The 13,721-nt window shown below is 40.0% G+C and overlaps 2 protein-coding genes across 8 annotated transcripts in view; one reads left to right on the top strand and one right to left on the bottom strand.

The window, feature by feature from the left end:
- The window catches only part of NCF2 (neutrophil cytosolic factor 2), a 37,622-nt gene extending 36,716 nt beyond the window's left edge, over positions 1–906 (top strand). For all 4 annotated transcript variants that reach the window (XM_044676731.1, XM_044676730.1, XM_044676729.1 and 1 more), the window contains one exon: positions 623–906. In XM_044676731.1, the coding sequence (XP_044532666.1) occupies positions 623–735 (113 nt within the window). In that variant the 3' untranslated portion in view covers positions 736–906. The remainder of the gene's footprint in view (positions 1–622) is intronic.
- A 1,779-nt stretch (positions 907–2,685) lies between these two features.
- The window catches only part of SMG7 (SMG7 nonsense mediated mRNA decay factor), a 40,011-nt gene continuing 28,975 nt past the window's right edge, over positions 2,686–13,721 (bottom strand). For 2 of the 4 annotated variants that reach the window (XM_044677083.1, XM_044677081.1), the window contains exons 13-21: positions 13,207–13,351; positions 12,207–12,589; positions 10,838–11,206; positions 9,850–9,999; positions 7,730–7,810; positions 7,098–7,257; positions 5,785–5,955; positions 5,523–5,671; positions 2,686–5,001 (exon numbers count right to left, since the gene is read on the bottom strand). In XM_044677083.1, the coding sequence (XP_044533018.1) occupies positions 4,888–5,001; positions 5,523–5,671; positions 5,785–5,955; positions 7,098–7,257; positions 7,730–7,810; positions 9,850–9,999; positions 10,838–11,206; positions 12,207–12,589; positions 13,207–13,351 (1,722 nt within the window). In that variant the 3' untranslated portion in view covers positions 2,686–4,887. The remainder of the gene's footprint in view (positions 5,002–5,522; positions 5,672–5,784; positions 5,956–7,097; positions 7,258–7,729; positions 7,811–9,849; positions 10,000–10,837; positions 11,207–12,206; positions 12,590–13,206; positions 13,352–13,721) is intronic. The other 2 variants (XM_044677084.1, XM_044677082.1) reach the window with 1 other exon arrangement.

Raw genomic sequence — 13,721 nt, 5'->3', positions numbered from 1 at the left:
ACCAAATGTGTTCTTTTTGGCACTTGTCAGCAACAAGATTTAATTTTTCTGATATGAACATGATTAGTGATCTGAATTCTTCTTCAGTGTTGATTGGTACCTATGTTTTTATTTGACAAGTAATTTCTTGTGCTTAAATTTAAATCTTGGCTAAGCTAGGAACCGAACACCAGTAACAAGTGTTACTGGTGAAACACTCAGTCACACTGTTTTTTTTTTTTTTTTTAACAATACTCTTTTAAAAAACAATACAGATTCGTTGCTCAGTTCATCCTCATAAATTTAAATTTAAATTTGGAAAAAAAAAGACTTTTAGAGATAATCTAGCTGCCATATTTACAATTGGGGAAATTGAGGTCCACTAAGTGGGCCAACTTGCCTAAGGCAAAGTTAAGTGGTTAAACCAACTTCCCATCATATCTACCTTACTCACTAGTGTTTTCTTCATTTTCTCCCACATTAATATTTTGTTGACTTTTGAAGCCTTTTCTTAATAGCTCTTTCTGGATTTGCTTTCTCACATCTGGACCACCTTTGTACCTCATATGTAAAGAACTTGAATATGGCAATTTCCCAAATATTTCTACACAGTGATATGTATGTTCTCTCCTTCTCACTCTAGTGAATGATGACTGGCTTGAAGGAGAATGTAATGGGAAAGTGGGCATTTTCCCAAAAGCTTTTGTTGAAGGATGTGCAGCTACAGGCCCAGAAGGCCAGGCCATGAAAGCCTAAGAAGTTTCAGGGTAGGCAAAGAAGTTGGAAAAACAGACAGAAGTTCTGAGCATTTCAAAGATGCACAAGTCGGGTGTCCTGAGAAACAATACCAGCTGAAGAATGTTAACTTGCTTTTCTGTTAAGCTTTATCTGATATTTTTAAACTCCATTAAAAATCCTGTTACTTAAGTAGTTGGGACCTAGATAATGAGTGGTGTTTCCAGGGAACAAGGCATTTGATCCAATCAGGAAACATCAGAGTCCTTGTTTTACAACATCAATGCCAAGCATCTCTTCCTTCCCTCTTAGTCCATGAGGGTGTTAAGTATCAGAAGTCCAGTTCCTGAAGATTCAAATACATGGGTAGCACTGTAAGCCATGAAGTAAGAGAAAGCCATTCTCAGGAACCAAAGTATTCTAGCTTAAAATCTTTATATTAGCAACTAGCATTTACATGATGCCTTAACATTTACAAGACATCTTCTTCAGAATCACCTCAAGAGTTAGCTTATACTAAGTCTGAGATAGGTAGGGAATTGAATCTATGACTTCAATGACATGGGGATCTCTTAGAGAAGAAACTCCCTCTACCAATACAAGATCCTCCCCACTCTATAGTCTTAAGAGTTGCCCAAAGCATGGAGATTTAAAGGACTAGCCTAGGACTACAAAGGCAGTTTATTTTTGAAGCAAGACTTAAATGAAACCAGGTCTTCCAGTTATCTACTATCTATTGTCTCTTTAGCATTCCAGTGGCCCTTGAGGGTTTTCAAAGTGGTTACCTCCAAGTGCTAGATTATTCTTATTTTAGTGATGAGCAAAATTAGGCTCACAGAGATTAAGTGATTGACTTGTCCTACTTTTAGCCACATTATCTGGAACCCAGGGTTCCTTCTACCACCCAGTCTTCCTGGTTCATCCTCATAGCTTTTTTGTTTTGTTTTCCCTAGCTTTGTCATGAAACTCAACTGTTCATCTTTTAAATATTTCTCCTCTTTGCTGACAAGCTAATTCAGATCTGTTAAGTTCATACCAAAGTTTTTTTGTGTTTACATAATGAACTACAATTGTAAAAAATCAGTTTACTAAATTTGTTTTAAAATAAACCAGCCAAAGTGAAGGGCTATAAATTGGAGCTGAAGGTTCATGCTTACTAGTCTTTTTTTCCACTTATTTCTTCTGGTTGAGATTTGAAGTTTTCTTCAATGATTTTTTGAGTTAGAGAGGTATTTCCAAATGGCACCACAGATGCAAATTCAAAACTAAACTGAAAGAGCCAGAATCATGGCACTTTGCCTTTTGCTGGCATGTTATTATGACTCAACCATTAGGTTAGAAAAAAAGGTCAATTCTGGTTTAAATCACATTGAGGCTTGGCTTGCAAAATATGAGCCTAACAGACTGCTTCTGGAAAGGGTAAATGGCAGTAAGTGAAGCAAACCAAAGCTTCTACACTTTTAATTGTTCCCATAGCTTTAATTTAGGGAAATAGAGACATTTTTCCAAAAAAATAACTTCATGGGATTACTGTATTCATAAAATAGGGAAAGACTTTAGAGATAATAATCTAGGTCCAATCTCTTCTTAAAAGCAAAAATGGTGACAGGTCCAGAAGAGTTTTTTTGACCAAGGTCAGCCATTCAAATTTCCCATCTAAAAGGAAGGACTTGAGTCAGATTGGTGGAATCTTGCCTTTGAAATCACCTCCCGTTTTTATTAAACTGCATTATCCTGAAAACCAGTTTCTCTTTATCTATCCTTTAAAATGAAAGACCTAACCCTTCATGTGTATGATATATGTGGCTGTGACTACCTTTGTCTTCCCATAGGAGAAACACCTCATACAATTTAACTGTGCTCTTTTGAAGTCTATGTTAATATGGTACATGCATGCAATTCTTAAAAAAGTTGGCTTAAAAAAAAAAACTAATTTTGAAGGCAGAAAAAAAATGGCATCTTACACACAGGTTTGGTTGGAGAGAACATGGTTTAATTAAAGGCAAAGCTGATTTCAGCAGCTGCATGTCTTGCACAGACAGACAAAAACACAAAAGAAAAGCTTACTACACAAACCAGTTTCTGCTGGGGGTCCCCTCCCCTCCTCATCACTCCACAATGAGTATGTTAGGGTAGGGAGCCCCACCCCCAAGAATCAGAAAACATTCCAAACACCAGATTCTCATGCAGAAATGGGACTGTCGGGCACTGCCAGGAGTGAGATGGTGAACCTGGTTAGCTTGTCTAGGGTGCAAGAGTCAGTGACGTTTCAAACACTGGAATGTTGCAGCTGCCTGGATGCACAGCTCAAACACACAAACTGGGGTGAGGTTGGCTGGAGGAAGGGGAAAGAAGCAGAGAGAGGGAAGGGCTGGAGAGAAGCACGGAGGGTTTCATACTGCCACTGGGGGATGGGGGTGGGTGGGAGGGAGGCTTGACCCTTTTTGAGACCTTTCAAAAATAAAAACAAAACAAACTCAGAGCGTTAATGCTGCAAGTACCGGGGGAAGTCAACCGTTCCCAGGGCTGAGCAATGTGCACCCTGCCCCCTGCCCAGACTCTGGGGATGCCCGGGCTCCTGGCTCTGCTCTGCAGCTGTGCCCCAGCTCTGAGGTCCTGAACTACCTCATATATACGTGAGCGTGAGTGTACAAGCACATGTGCACCCTCACACACTGAAAAAAGGAAAAAAAAAAAAAACAAAACCCAGGAAAAAAAAATCCTATCACCAGCGCAGCAATTGGACATTTAGGTTGTTTCCATAATTTTCCCATAAAATATTAACTTTTCCAGGAAATGGCTATCAGAAATGTTGTCCTTTTTTTTTCCTACACAAGGAAGTTTCCAGTCTTCTTTCCCCCAATAAATATCAAATAAAGTTTATTGCCCTTTCTTTGCACCTTTTCCAGAACACATTGCATTGTTTCTTCCGTGTACATGAGGCGCGCGTGTCCTTGGGTGCCTTGAGTTTCACTGTAGAGCTGGAGGGTTGGGGACTGGCGCTGTGCAGAGGCCTGGGCAGCTGGGTCTGTGCCCCTTGGTGGGCTGTGCATACGCTGCTGCTTCCTGCCTATCCGGACCGTCTTCTGGGGTGGGCCCCCACCTGCTGGACCCCATGCTGCTTCTTGGTGAGATGTTGTACATTAGGAATAAAAACTACTAGCATCCAGCATAGGGTAAAGGGAGAAATCTGGGGGTGGGAGGAAGGTAGGTGAAGAGGATAGGGGAACAAAAACAAAACGGGAAAAAAAAAAACCACACTGAAAGCTTCTACTAGCTATTAAAATGGGTCAGGCCGTGAATGGACAGACTAGCCTGGCTTCTGTGAGATTGCTTGCTATGCTACTGTAAAATGTACAGGAATCAGAAACGTTAATTTAAAACCCTACAGCAGTCACCTGCTTGTCCAGCGCAGCCCAGCGCACACACTGTTGTCCCTGACTGCGGCTCAGAGTATCGACAGGGTGAAGGGCATTTCCTGCTGGATCCTCCAGGCCACGAAAGGGCCAGCCAGAGCCTTCTGAGTGAAGGAGGAAGTCACGTGCTCTCCTTTTGGAAACACTTCCCCTGGCTGAGGAGACACGTTCCCCCATCCTGTCACCACTACCTCGAGCAGGAGCAGTGAACGAGGCCTTCATCGCTACACACTGACTAGAAGCACATCTGTGTATGGAAGAATTCAGTGTGATCTTTTACTACTGAGAGTAATAATAATAAAGATGTTTAGGAATAATTTCAACTACATTCTCAGTCAGCAAAGCAATCATTAATGGATTCCTATTTTATTCCCCAAAGAGGAAAAAAGGATCGAGAAGTTCCCATCGGCTTCTCCCATCTGCCTTTCATTCTCAGCTTTCCCTTCCCATGTGGCTGGGGACATGCACGATGGAGAAGGTGAGAGGCGGTGACATCAGGTAACTGAGTGAGACAAACAGCAGTTCCTCTCTCCCTCCCGGTGGGCCCTGGGGGGTCAGGAGAGTTCCTGATGTTTTTTGTTGTTGCACTGCGAACATTTCGTGCACACTCAGCGGGCTGGTGGAACACTTACACCCTCTCGACAGCGAGAAACAGAAAAGAGGGCTGCCACCCGCAGGTTCCTGTGTGGGCCAGTCCTGCAAACCCAACATGCCATGGTTCATGGAGCCTTTGTTCACCAGGGCTGCCACCTTGGCCTCAGTGCGGTGGGTTCATGGTGCCTTGTCCACGCTGCTGCTTTTGTTTCTGCTGCATCAACAGCTGCTCCAGAGCTGAAGGTCCAGGATGCATCATGGAACTGGACCAGATAGACTGAAAAACACAGATCTTGTTAGGAGAGACAGGTCTCTCTCAGTGACCTGAAGGAGTGTGTCTACCAAGGCAATCAAACTTGTTGGAAAAAAAAACAAACCTCTCATTAGGTCTATTATGATTTTGATCAACCAATAAAAGTGAGAAAGCAATCTAATAGATTCTTGGCTAAATTCAGTCTCTTCTAAGAGAATTGAAGAATGACTTTTATGAGTTTTAGTCCTACAAGGAAACCCCACACATGACACTGGGCATTGTCCTCAGATAATGTCAGAATAAACTTAGACCAAATGTTTTCCCCCTCTCCAGCTGGAAAAAAATGAAATCCTCATCCCACTTTGTCACTAATCGATTTTCCAACAGGAAACTTTCCCAAGAGACTCATGAAGCAGATCAGTGGTTCGCAAACCATTTCCATATGTATGCTTTACAGTAACCATTCCTATAAAAATCTACTGATTAATACTTTGAAGAGGGAAGAATATTCTGTTTTCTATTCCTTTTCCCTGGAATATACGCACCTTTAGGCTTTCCATAAGGACAGCAGAGGAATCCTCCATGGAAGGGCCATGGCCTGTCCAGGTACCACTTGGAGTACTGGCCTGGTGCCAGCTGGTCTCAGAGGATGAGGATGTTGCTGGGAGATAATCAAAGCCAAATCCACCCATAGCTAAGGTAAGAAAGAAAGACGTTTAAGAGTTTTATTATTTGCCAAGTGAAGGTAAGGAAGGTTCTAAGAGTGGCTCTTTAGTGATGTCATTAATAATGAAAATTAACTCTCACCTGGTTTATCTGTTTTCCAACGATCTGCAATCCTCCTATCTCTATTATCTGGAGTCCCAATGGGCCCAAAATTGGAGAATGGAACAGAATTATGGTTGTGAGTTGGAGGAGAACTTGGCAGGCTACTTGGGTTAGAAGAGTGAGGAGACTGGCTGGCTGGTGTTGAATGATCTATTAAATAATAATAATACAAGAAACTACAGAATTTAAGTATTTCACAAACACAACATGACCTAAAGTTTCCCTTTATTGGAGCACTGAAATCACAGTGTAAACAAGAAACCAAAGGTCTTAAGGGGCAGGAGTAAGGAAGGGGCAGGTTAAACTCTTGCCTCCAGAACAATCCTACCTAAAGAACTGGGAACGGATGAGAGCACTTGATTGGAGATTAAAATGTTAGATATAAATAGAACACAATACATGTAAACACATATAGATATGATCAGAATGAATCTGATTTCCTTAGTTTTAAGAACAATCCTTATATGTAAAGAGCTTAGTATCTACAACCACAAAATAGGATAGCTGAAATGCTATACTTTTGAAAACTTGTACATTTAAATACCTCAAAACCCGACAAATTTCTTCATAACCACATATCCCAGTCGAGCATTCCTTTGACAAGCAGGCAGGACAGGACCAAGAACTCAATATTGGCTTTCTTGCCTCTACATACTGTAGCAACTTAATCCTTGGTTTGTCTTCTCTGCAATCTTGTTAAGTTGTAGGAGGTATTTTCTCCTTAGGTTGCTTCTAAGTCCAGCTCCAGTTAGACTTTCTGTCAGAGCTCTTTTCTAATCTCCCCCTGCTGTAAGAGCTTTACTCCAAAAATTACCTTCGTTTATTTTGTACATATTTATAAATGGAGTTGTCTCCATATATATTCTTTGAGAGCAGGTATTAGGTTTTTTTTTATATATTTTTTTTTATTTTTAACCCTTGTACTTTGGTGTATTGTCTCATAGGTAGAAGACTGGTAAGGGTGGGCAATGGGGGTCAAGTGACTTGCCCAGGGTCACACAGCTGGGAAGTATCTGAGGCTGGGTTTGAAACTAGGACCTCCTGTCTCTAGGCCTGACTCTACAGTAGGCATTTTTTAAAAAAAGCATGCAAGCGTTTGCCATCTGAGAAAACTATTAAGTATCTCTCAGTCTCAAGAACTCTTCTTTTTAAATGATCTCATTTCACTCTGGTTTCATAATTAGTTTTGCAAGCTACTAAACAGTTTAATTCTATTATAAATATAGTACGTACCTAATGAAATAGTTCAAAGTGTGCATGAAATACCTCTATAATAAATTCGTATTTCTTACCTGAACTGGCAGGAAGGGATGGAGACCAGGGAGTCCCTTCAAAAAGAGAGTATAATGACGTTTCTTGGTGGGTCAATGAGGGATTAATCTCTGCTTTTCCGCTGGTAGTTAGGTTTTTGCCATATACTTCGTTAAACATGCTGTTATTTGGGTATCTTTCCTGAGTGATTACAAAATAGAAACTCAAGTTATAAATATACAGCTTTCATGAGTGGATGTACTTGTATATGTGCACAAAGACCCTGACACATTTTCCCTCACAAATGTAACCATTTCCCCCTTTCTTTCACCATGTGTGAAGAACCATCCAGCCACAAAAGGCAAGTAAGTGATTTCTTTGGCTGTAGAACAAAGTCATAATTACAAATTTGACATTAATGAGAACTGCCAAAGTGCTCTTAAGAGGTTCACTGAGAACCTTTAACCTAGTCCAAATGGTAATGATAAAGGAAAAGTTGAGGAAGGAGAATAAATCTCTAGAAGATGTTCATCAAATGAGGAAGAAATTCAAAAAAGGAAAGAAAAATTCAGTAAAAACAAAAAAGGTTAGGACTCTAACTTGTAATAAAAATGTATTACAAACAGGTTCTATCTATAATATGCAAAAACAGATTTCTTAACTGTTAGCTTACCTGATTGAGAGAGAAGCCAGTGAGGGATAGGAAAGAAGAAGAATGAGACATGAGTTCTGAGGGTTTCTCCAACAAGGACTTCTTCAGAGACCCAAAAAAAGAAGATTTCATCAAGTTAGTTCTTGCATTTTTTGCCCTTATTATTTTTAAATGTTACTGAGCAGAAGCCAAAAGCTATTACATCATCACAACTCATTCTATCTTCTAGATAATCTATCTTACAATAGGTCTAATGTCCACAAAGAAAAATTGTGAACTATTAGAACATGATGTAAACTAATAAAATCAATGTCTTGATACCAACATATTATTATCATAGCTAAAAACTGTAATACAAAGAAAGCCTGTTTCCTTCCTCCCATCACTTGAAAGTAAAATATAACTTTCACACATCAGAAGATTTACTCTAGCACTGGGTTCTTAGCAAATACCAAATTTGTATTTCAGATGTGAGCACCCATTAGGCACCTAGAAAAAGTACATTATAATTGTAGAGAAAATATCAGCCCCATTTTAATTAATACCAGTTGTCAACAGACAATGGATTACTGCAATACTTTTTGGTTCACTGAGTTCTTGGCAAATAACTTTATTATTAATGATTGAAAATAGGGTCACTTTTCATTCTATTTGCCAGCTCCCTTTACAGATGAACTAAATTGGCTAAACAAATAAAGCAGGGACATAAAAATTAGATCAGACCTAAGAAAATATTTATGTCGTAACTTTAATAAAAATAGAAAATAAGTCACTCTCATTGGATATATGCTAAGTCAGTATTTATTGAGCACCTACGTGAAAGGCACTTTCAGATAGAAAGCATCATCAAATAACAAAATTAAGTTTGGAATGTAGTGGTGAAGATTTCTGGGGTCAAAAGTATTTTTGTTTTAAATACTATGGGAAGACTATATTAAAAGGTTAAGGATTCAACAAAATAAATTAGACAAACACTCATCTCAACCCTTGTTTGTTTAAAAGGATGCCAGCCACTAGGAAACAAATGAACAGAAAAGGTTGGGTATTTAGAGGGAGAACAGGAAAATAAAGCAATAGAAGAAAGAGAATGACCAGCCTTGAGGTGGGACACTTCCTCCTCTCACTCTCCGATGGGATAGTAGCACGAATGCTTACTGGGTGACTAACTGCTTGTTATTGCTGGCCTAAAGACTGCTGCCATAATCTGCAAAAAATGAGAGGGACTAAAGGTGCTCTACCCACTCTCAATTAGAAGATTCTGCAAGGGTTTTCAGTGTGGGTGGGGAGTAGGACTCCTGGTATTACGAATCTCAAGTTTTACTTTCCTGGTTTTGAAATCATTTGTTCAATATGACTAGTTTTTGTTGCTCTTGGCCCAAAAGGCAAACAAGTAGGGCTCAATCTTTTATTTAAAAAAAGTCACCAGCAACTTCTATATGTATGATATAAGCATGGGGATCTCGACTCTCAAGAGTGTTTAGAGCAGTATATTGCCCCTGAATTTACATCAATTTTATAAATAACTCTATAATTCTTTTTTCTAAAAATTGGACCAGTGGGGAGGTATAAGTAAATTTTGTGAAAATAAATACTGCATGAAGTGACTTTAATCTACAGCTGTTTATAAATTTTGTGCTTGCACTTTATTCTCTATTTTATCACATAAGATATTTACAAATAAGACTATTCCCCACTCCCCCTTCTCCCCCAGCTGTTTTGATCCAGAACAAACTACAAATCTCCTGTAATATAAGAATGTATTTTGTGAATCTTGCTGTTCCTTAACAAGACTGAAAAGCTTCAAGTTCAAAAGAGAATTGTCATCTAAATAATGAGTTTAGCAGTGTCATACCTGCATGTGAAGGACAATAATTTTTTTTTGGGGGGGGGGGGATATCATATCCACTTTAGGTAATATTTTTCATCCAAGCTAAAGTGAGAATATTTGAGGGGGGGAGGAGAATCTTGAGTTAGAAATGTTTTCCATGCTTTCTCTCCTTCCTAGGTCTAAGGATAATAAAGAAGTTTTGTTTGAAAACCCAAGAAAGAAGAAATCTCAATCTTTATGGATTTCAAATAAAGTCTCAGGAAAAGGAGTCAGCGTTAGAGCAAGCAGCAGCAGAATTATGTCAAATACATACAAAGAGGCTTCGTCCAGGAAGAGAGGCGAGAGGCCCCAGCAGAGCTGGGTAAAGATCAGGAGGGTTAGAAAAAATCAGCTCTTCCTCTTCCTCCAAGGCAGCCAGACTCTTTAACAGGTCCGGAGGAAGCAGAGGGGAGCTCTTGGGGTCCTAGTGACAGAAAGGAGCACAGTGAGACACAGTAAGGGAGAAGGGGAGAAAAGCAGGAGTGGTGTGAGCAAGAACATTGGCTGAAATGGAGCCAGGGAAGGTTAAGAGGGAAAGAAGAAACTGAAAACAAAATAAGCATAGGTTATTAGGCAAGGAGAAGAAAGGGTTCTAGCAAGTGGGGGGGATCATGGTACTACAGTGATAGATCGTGAGCAGAGAACAAGACAACAGACCATACAGAAAGAGAGAAGACAACAAGCGCTGAGCAGAAACCCAGGCCATTGCCTTGATGGTATGAGGAAGGGGGCTACAGCTGTCAAATTAAAAATATGCCATGGATCCTGGGGCCTGGCAGCAGGTGAGCTAGCAGGGCAGGAGCAGCTCCCCTTTAGTCATGTATAATGACCTACTAATATAGTCTGTGCAAGAGAGGGGGCAAAGAAAGGCAGTCATAAATAAATGTCATAACAGTTGATTTTTGTCCCTATCAAGAAATAATTTCTGGCTTAAAAAAATGAAGTGACCCTATAATCCTATTTTTACACAAGTCAAGTCAGCCCTATTGGGCTAGTCCCATGTCACACATTTATTTTTCTAAGATGATGTACCTTACAAACAGATTTTCTGCTAGACCATCTTTACTATGGCAATCAAATCTGAGCGATGGAATCATCACAACACCCCAACATAACAGTTCTTTTGCACCAAACAAAAGAATTGGATCAAAGTTCATTTTTCTAAGTAAATATGTCCTTTGTTCTACAGCTTTTCACATAACAGTACCGGAGAGCTCTCCACAAACAAAGGCCTCTGACTGTAGATGTGAAAGTATGCTCACCTCAAACGGCATCCTAGGGACGGGATCCTGCTCGGAGGGAAAGACGCCTGGCGGCCTTTTGCCCCGACGGTCCACACTTGCTTGCTGGGTCATCACTGCTCGATTATCAGCCATGTTATAAGTTGGATCCCAGTAGAATTCTGGGACCTTGACTTCTGAGGGATTCTGGTTATATGGCTCCATGGTAAAAGGCTTCATTTTTTTCTCTAGAGGCTGTTGTTGCATTACAGGAGGTTGCAAGGACGGTTCAAACAGTTTTAGGGAGTCCTGGGTCTGAAGGTAGTAGGGCTGCTTCACAGGCATAATCTTCCCTAATGGGCCTTGGACCTGAGGTGGATTCCACAGCTGTTTGGAAGCGTCTGCCTGATACTAAAAATGAAATGGATTTCAGCAAAGATGAATATATAACGTTAACACTACTTCATGACTGGAAACGAAACTACAAAATCTATATTTTAGACTACAGTAGCTTCTATTCTATTGATTATCTTATTGGCTTTTCAGTATGCTGAGCTTCCTAGAAATAGAAAGAAGAAAAAAAATAGAATGCTAGAGAGCTGGAAGGTGACCAAAGATATTATGTAGTCCAGCCACTGAATTATATAAATGAGCAAGCTGAGGCCTACAGAGATACATTGGACTGGGCCTGATTCAAGGTGATATACCTCTCTCTTGCCCCTGGCAGAGACTAGACCTCCCATTATGTCATGCTTCTTATCGTTAGAGCATGAAGCTCACGCATGGAAAATTACTTTTGTTCCCTAATCATTTTGGAGGCCAGGGAGTTTTCTTGCCTCTAGTATAGGTAAGCATGGCAAAGTCTGCAGCTGTAGATATCACTCATTCCATACCCTAAGATCAGGAGAGATAATGGTGCCACTCCTCATGCTTTACCAAATATACAAATGATAGAGAAAATTCCCCAAAGGGATTTACAAGTAAAAAGCAGGAAAAAGATCTGGTAGCAGCAAGAAAGAATGATAGCCAAGGACAAGCATGATAGGCCAGAACCTTTGTTAGATAAAATGTTATCCTTCTATTGGTTATCTCCAATTGATATCTTATGGAGACTGCTGGTCTGTTTACCAGTTTACTCGTGGTCTCCCCCATCAGATGAGCGCCTCCTTTTGCACAGGGTCTGCCTTTTGTCTTTCTGTGTCCCCAGAGTTTAGCCAAGTGACTCGTACATAGCAGGTGCTTAATACATATTTACTGACTGGCTCACTATTCCCTTTCAGTGACAGCTACATCTTATAAAAATTACCATTTTAATCTAGCCTACTGGAATATAATTCCTGCAGCTATTTTCCCTTTCTTTCCATTTATAGGTGCTCTGTTGTAACCATAGCTCTTCCCATTTCAATTTTACCTGTTGGAATCCAGAGTGATGAGGAGGGCTTTTCCCCAAAGACTGCACAGCCTTTGTAGGAGACTGTTGTTGCTGAGCCAGTGCCTGGACCTGCAATTGGCTTGTAGACTGTGCTGTTGGCTGAGCTGGTAAAGATGAAAGGGATTGTTGAGAAGGTGGCTGTGACTGTTGAGGTCCCTGGTTCATTGGCCCTGGTCCAGAGGGCCTTTGCTGGCTGTAAGGAATGTGGGACTGTTTCCCAGCTTGCACCTGGTTTCCTGCTGGAGAGTGAGCTGTAGGCTGAAGATAGGTTCCTGGGACAGAAACACCAGCTGGGAAGGTGTAACCTGAGCCCATAGAGAATGCCACAGGAGGGGGGATAACATATGCTGGGGGTGGGAACCCTTTAAAATAGAAAAAGAAAGATAGCTTAGCTATAGGGAAAGAGCCTTCATATTGTCATGCAGAACAATTTAAGAAAGGGCATTCTGTCATTTTTTTGTCTTTAGGATCCAACAGATGAAATGTCTTGATGAGATAAAGGCAGCATATAGTCAGTCTTAATTTTTAAGCACTACATATAGTTTGGGCATTTCTTTAGGAAGCCTACTTTCCAAGAGTTTTGTTACTGTTCAATTCTGACAATGGTAAGCAGGAAATGCTCCAGCATATTTTCTAAGGAAGATCCTACTGTCTGTTGGTAGCAAAGCTCAAGTGATACAAGGATGTTAGTACATAAACTAGAGGAATGTTAAAAAACACAACTCCAATGTACTTAGAGAATACTTTTCAGCTTCGGTATTTTGCTACAGAGAACTAAACCTGAATTTGTTTTCTCAAGAATACATTTTCATACAATTGAAATTAAATAAAAGATGAGTCATTGTCCCATGATGAACATTTATTAAGTGCCTAATATAGCTAAGGGAGAGTATCAAATAACATGAAGAGAATTTTAAGGATAAAGATAATACTCTTTGCCCTCAAAAAAGAAGAGATTCCAGAAAATAAGTAGTTTTACCTGGTCGGCTGGGAAGGGGAGGGAAGGCTCCTGGGTGATGTATAGGGATGAACTGGGAATTGCTTGCCTGACTTGGGGTCTGAGTTACAGGTGTTTTTCTAGCTTCAGACACTGGGGTCTTCCTTAACTCAGTCTGAGATTTCACCTACAACAAAGAGAAATAACAGGAAAAAATTTCTGAAATGATGGTAATAAAAGCAAATTGGCAACTCTCATTTTAACAATAAGAAACTAGAAGTTAGGGTAAGAAAGAAGGACCTGCTTTTGAGGAAGCTAATTAAAACCAGGCCATTGCTCTAACATTTAAAATCAACAAGCATTTATCAAATGTTTACTATAGCCAATGCATTATTGTCATAGAATTAAAAAAATTTTAATTCATAGGCATTTAGAATAAGAAAATAGATAATTAATTGCCAGAGGAATTTCACACTATTAGGACACAGATTTACTCTATAGGAATCATCTCACTTTTAATAAAGCCAATCATTTTACTCATGCAGAGAAGCCTCAGA

Source organism: Gracilinanus agilis, chromosome 4 (genome assembly GCF_016433145.1).
Source record: "Gracilinanus agilis isolate LMUSP501 chromosome 4, AgileGrace, whole genome shotgun sequence".
In the NCBI taxonomy this organism is placed as follows: Eukaryota; Metazoa; Chordata; class Mammalia; order Didelphimorphia; family Didelphidae; genus Gracilinanus; species Gracilinanus agilis.
The sequence above is the reverse complement of the archived record's forward strand: the minus strand, read 5'-3'. Positions and strand labels throughout refer to the sequence as shown.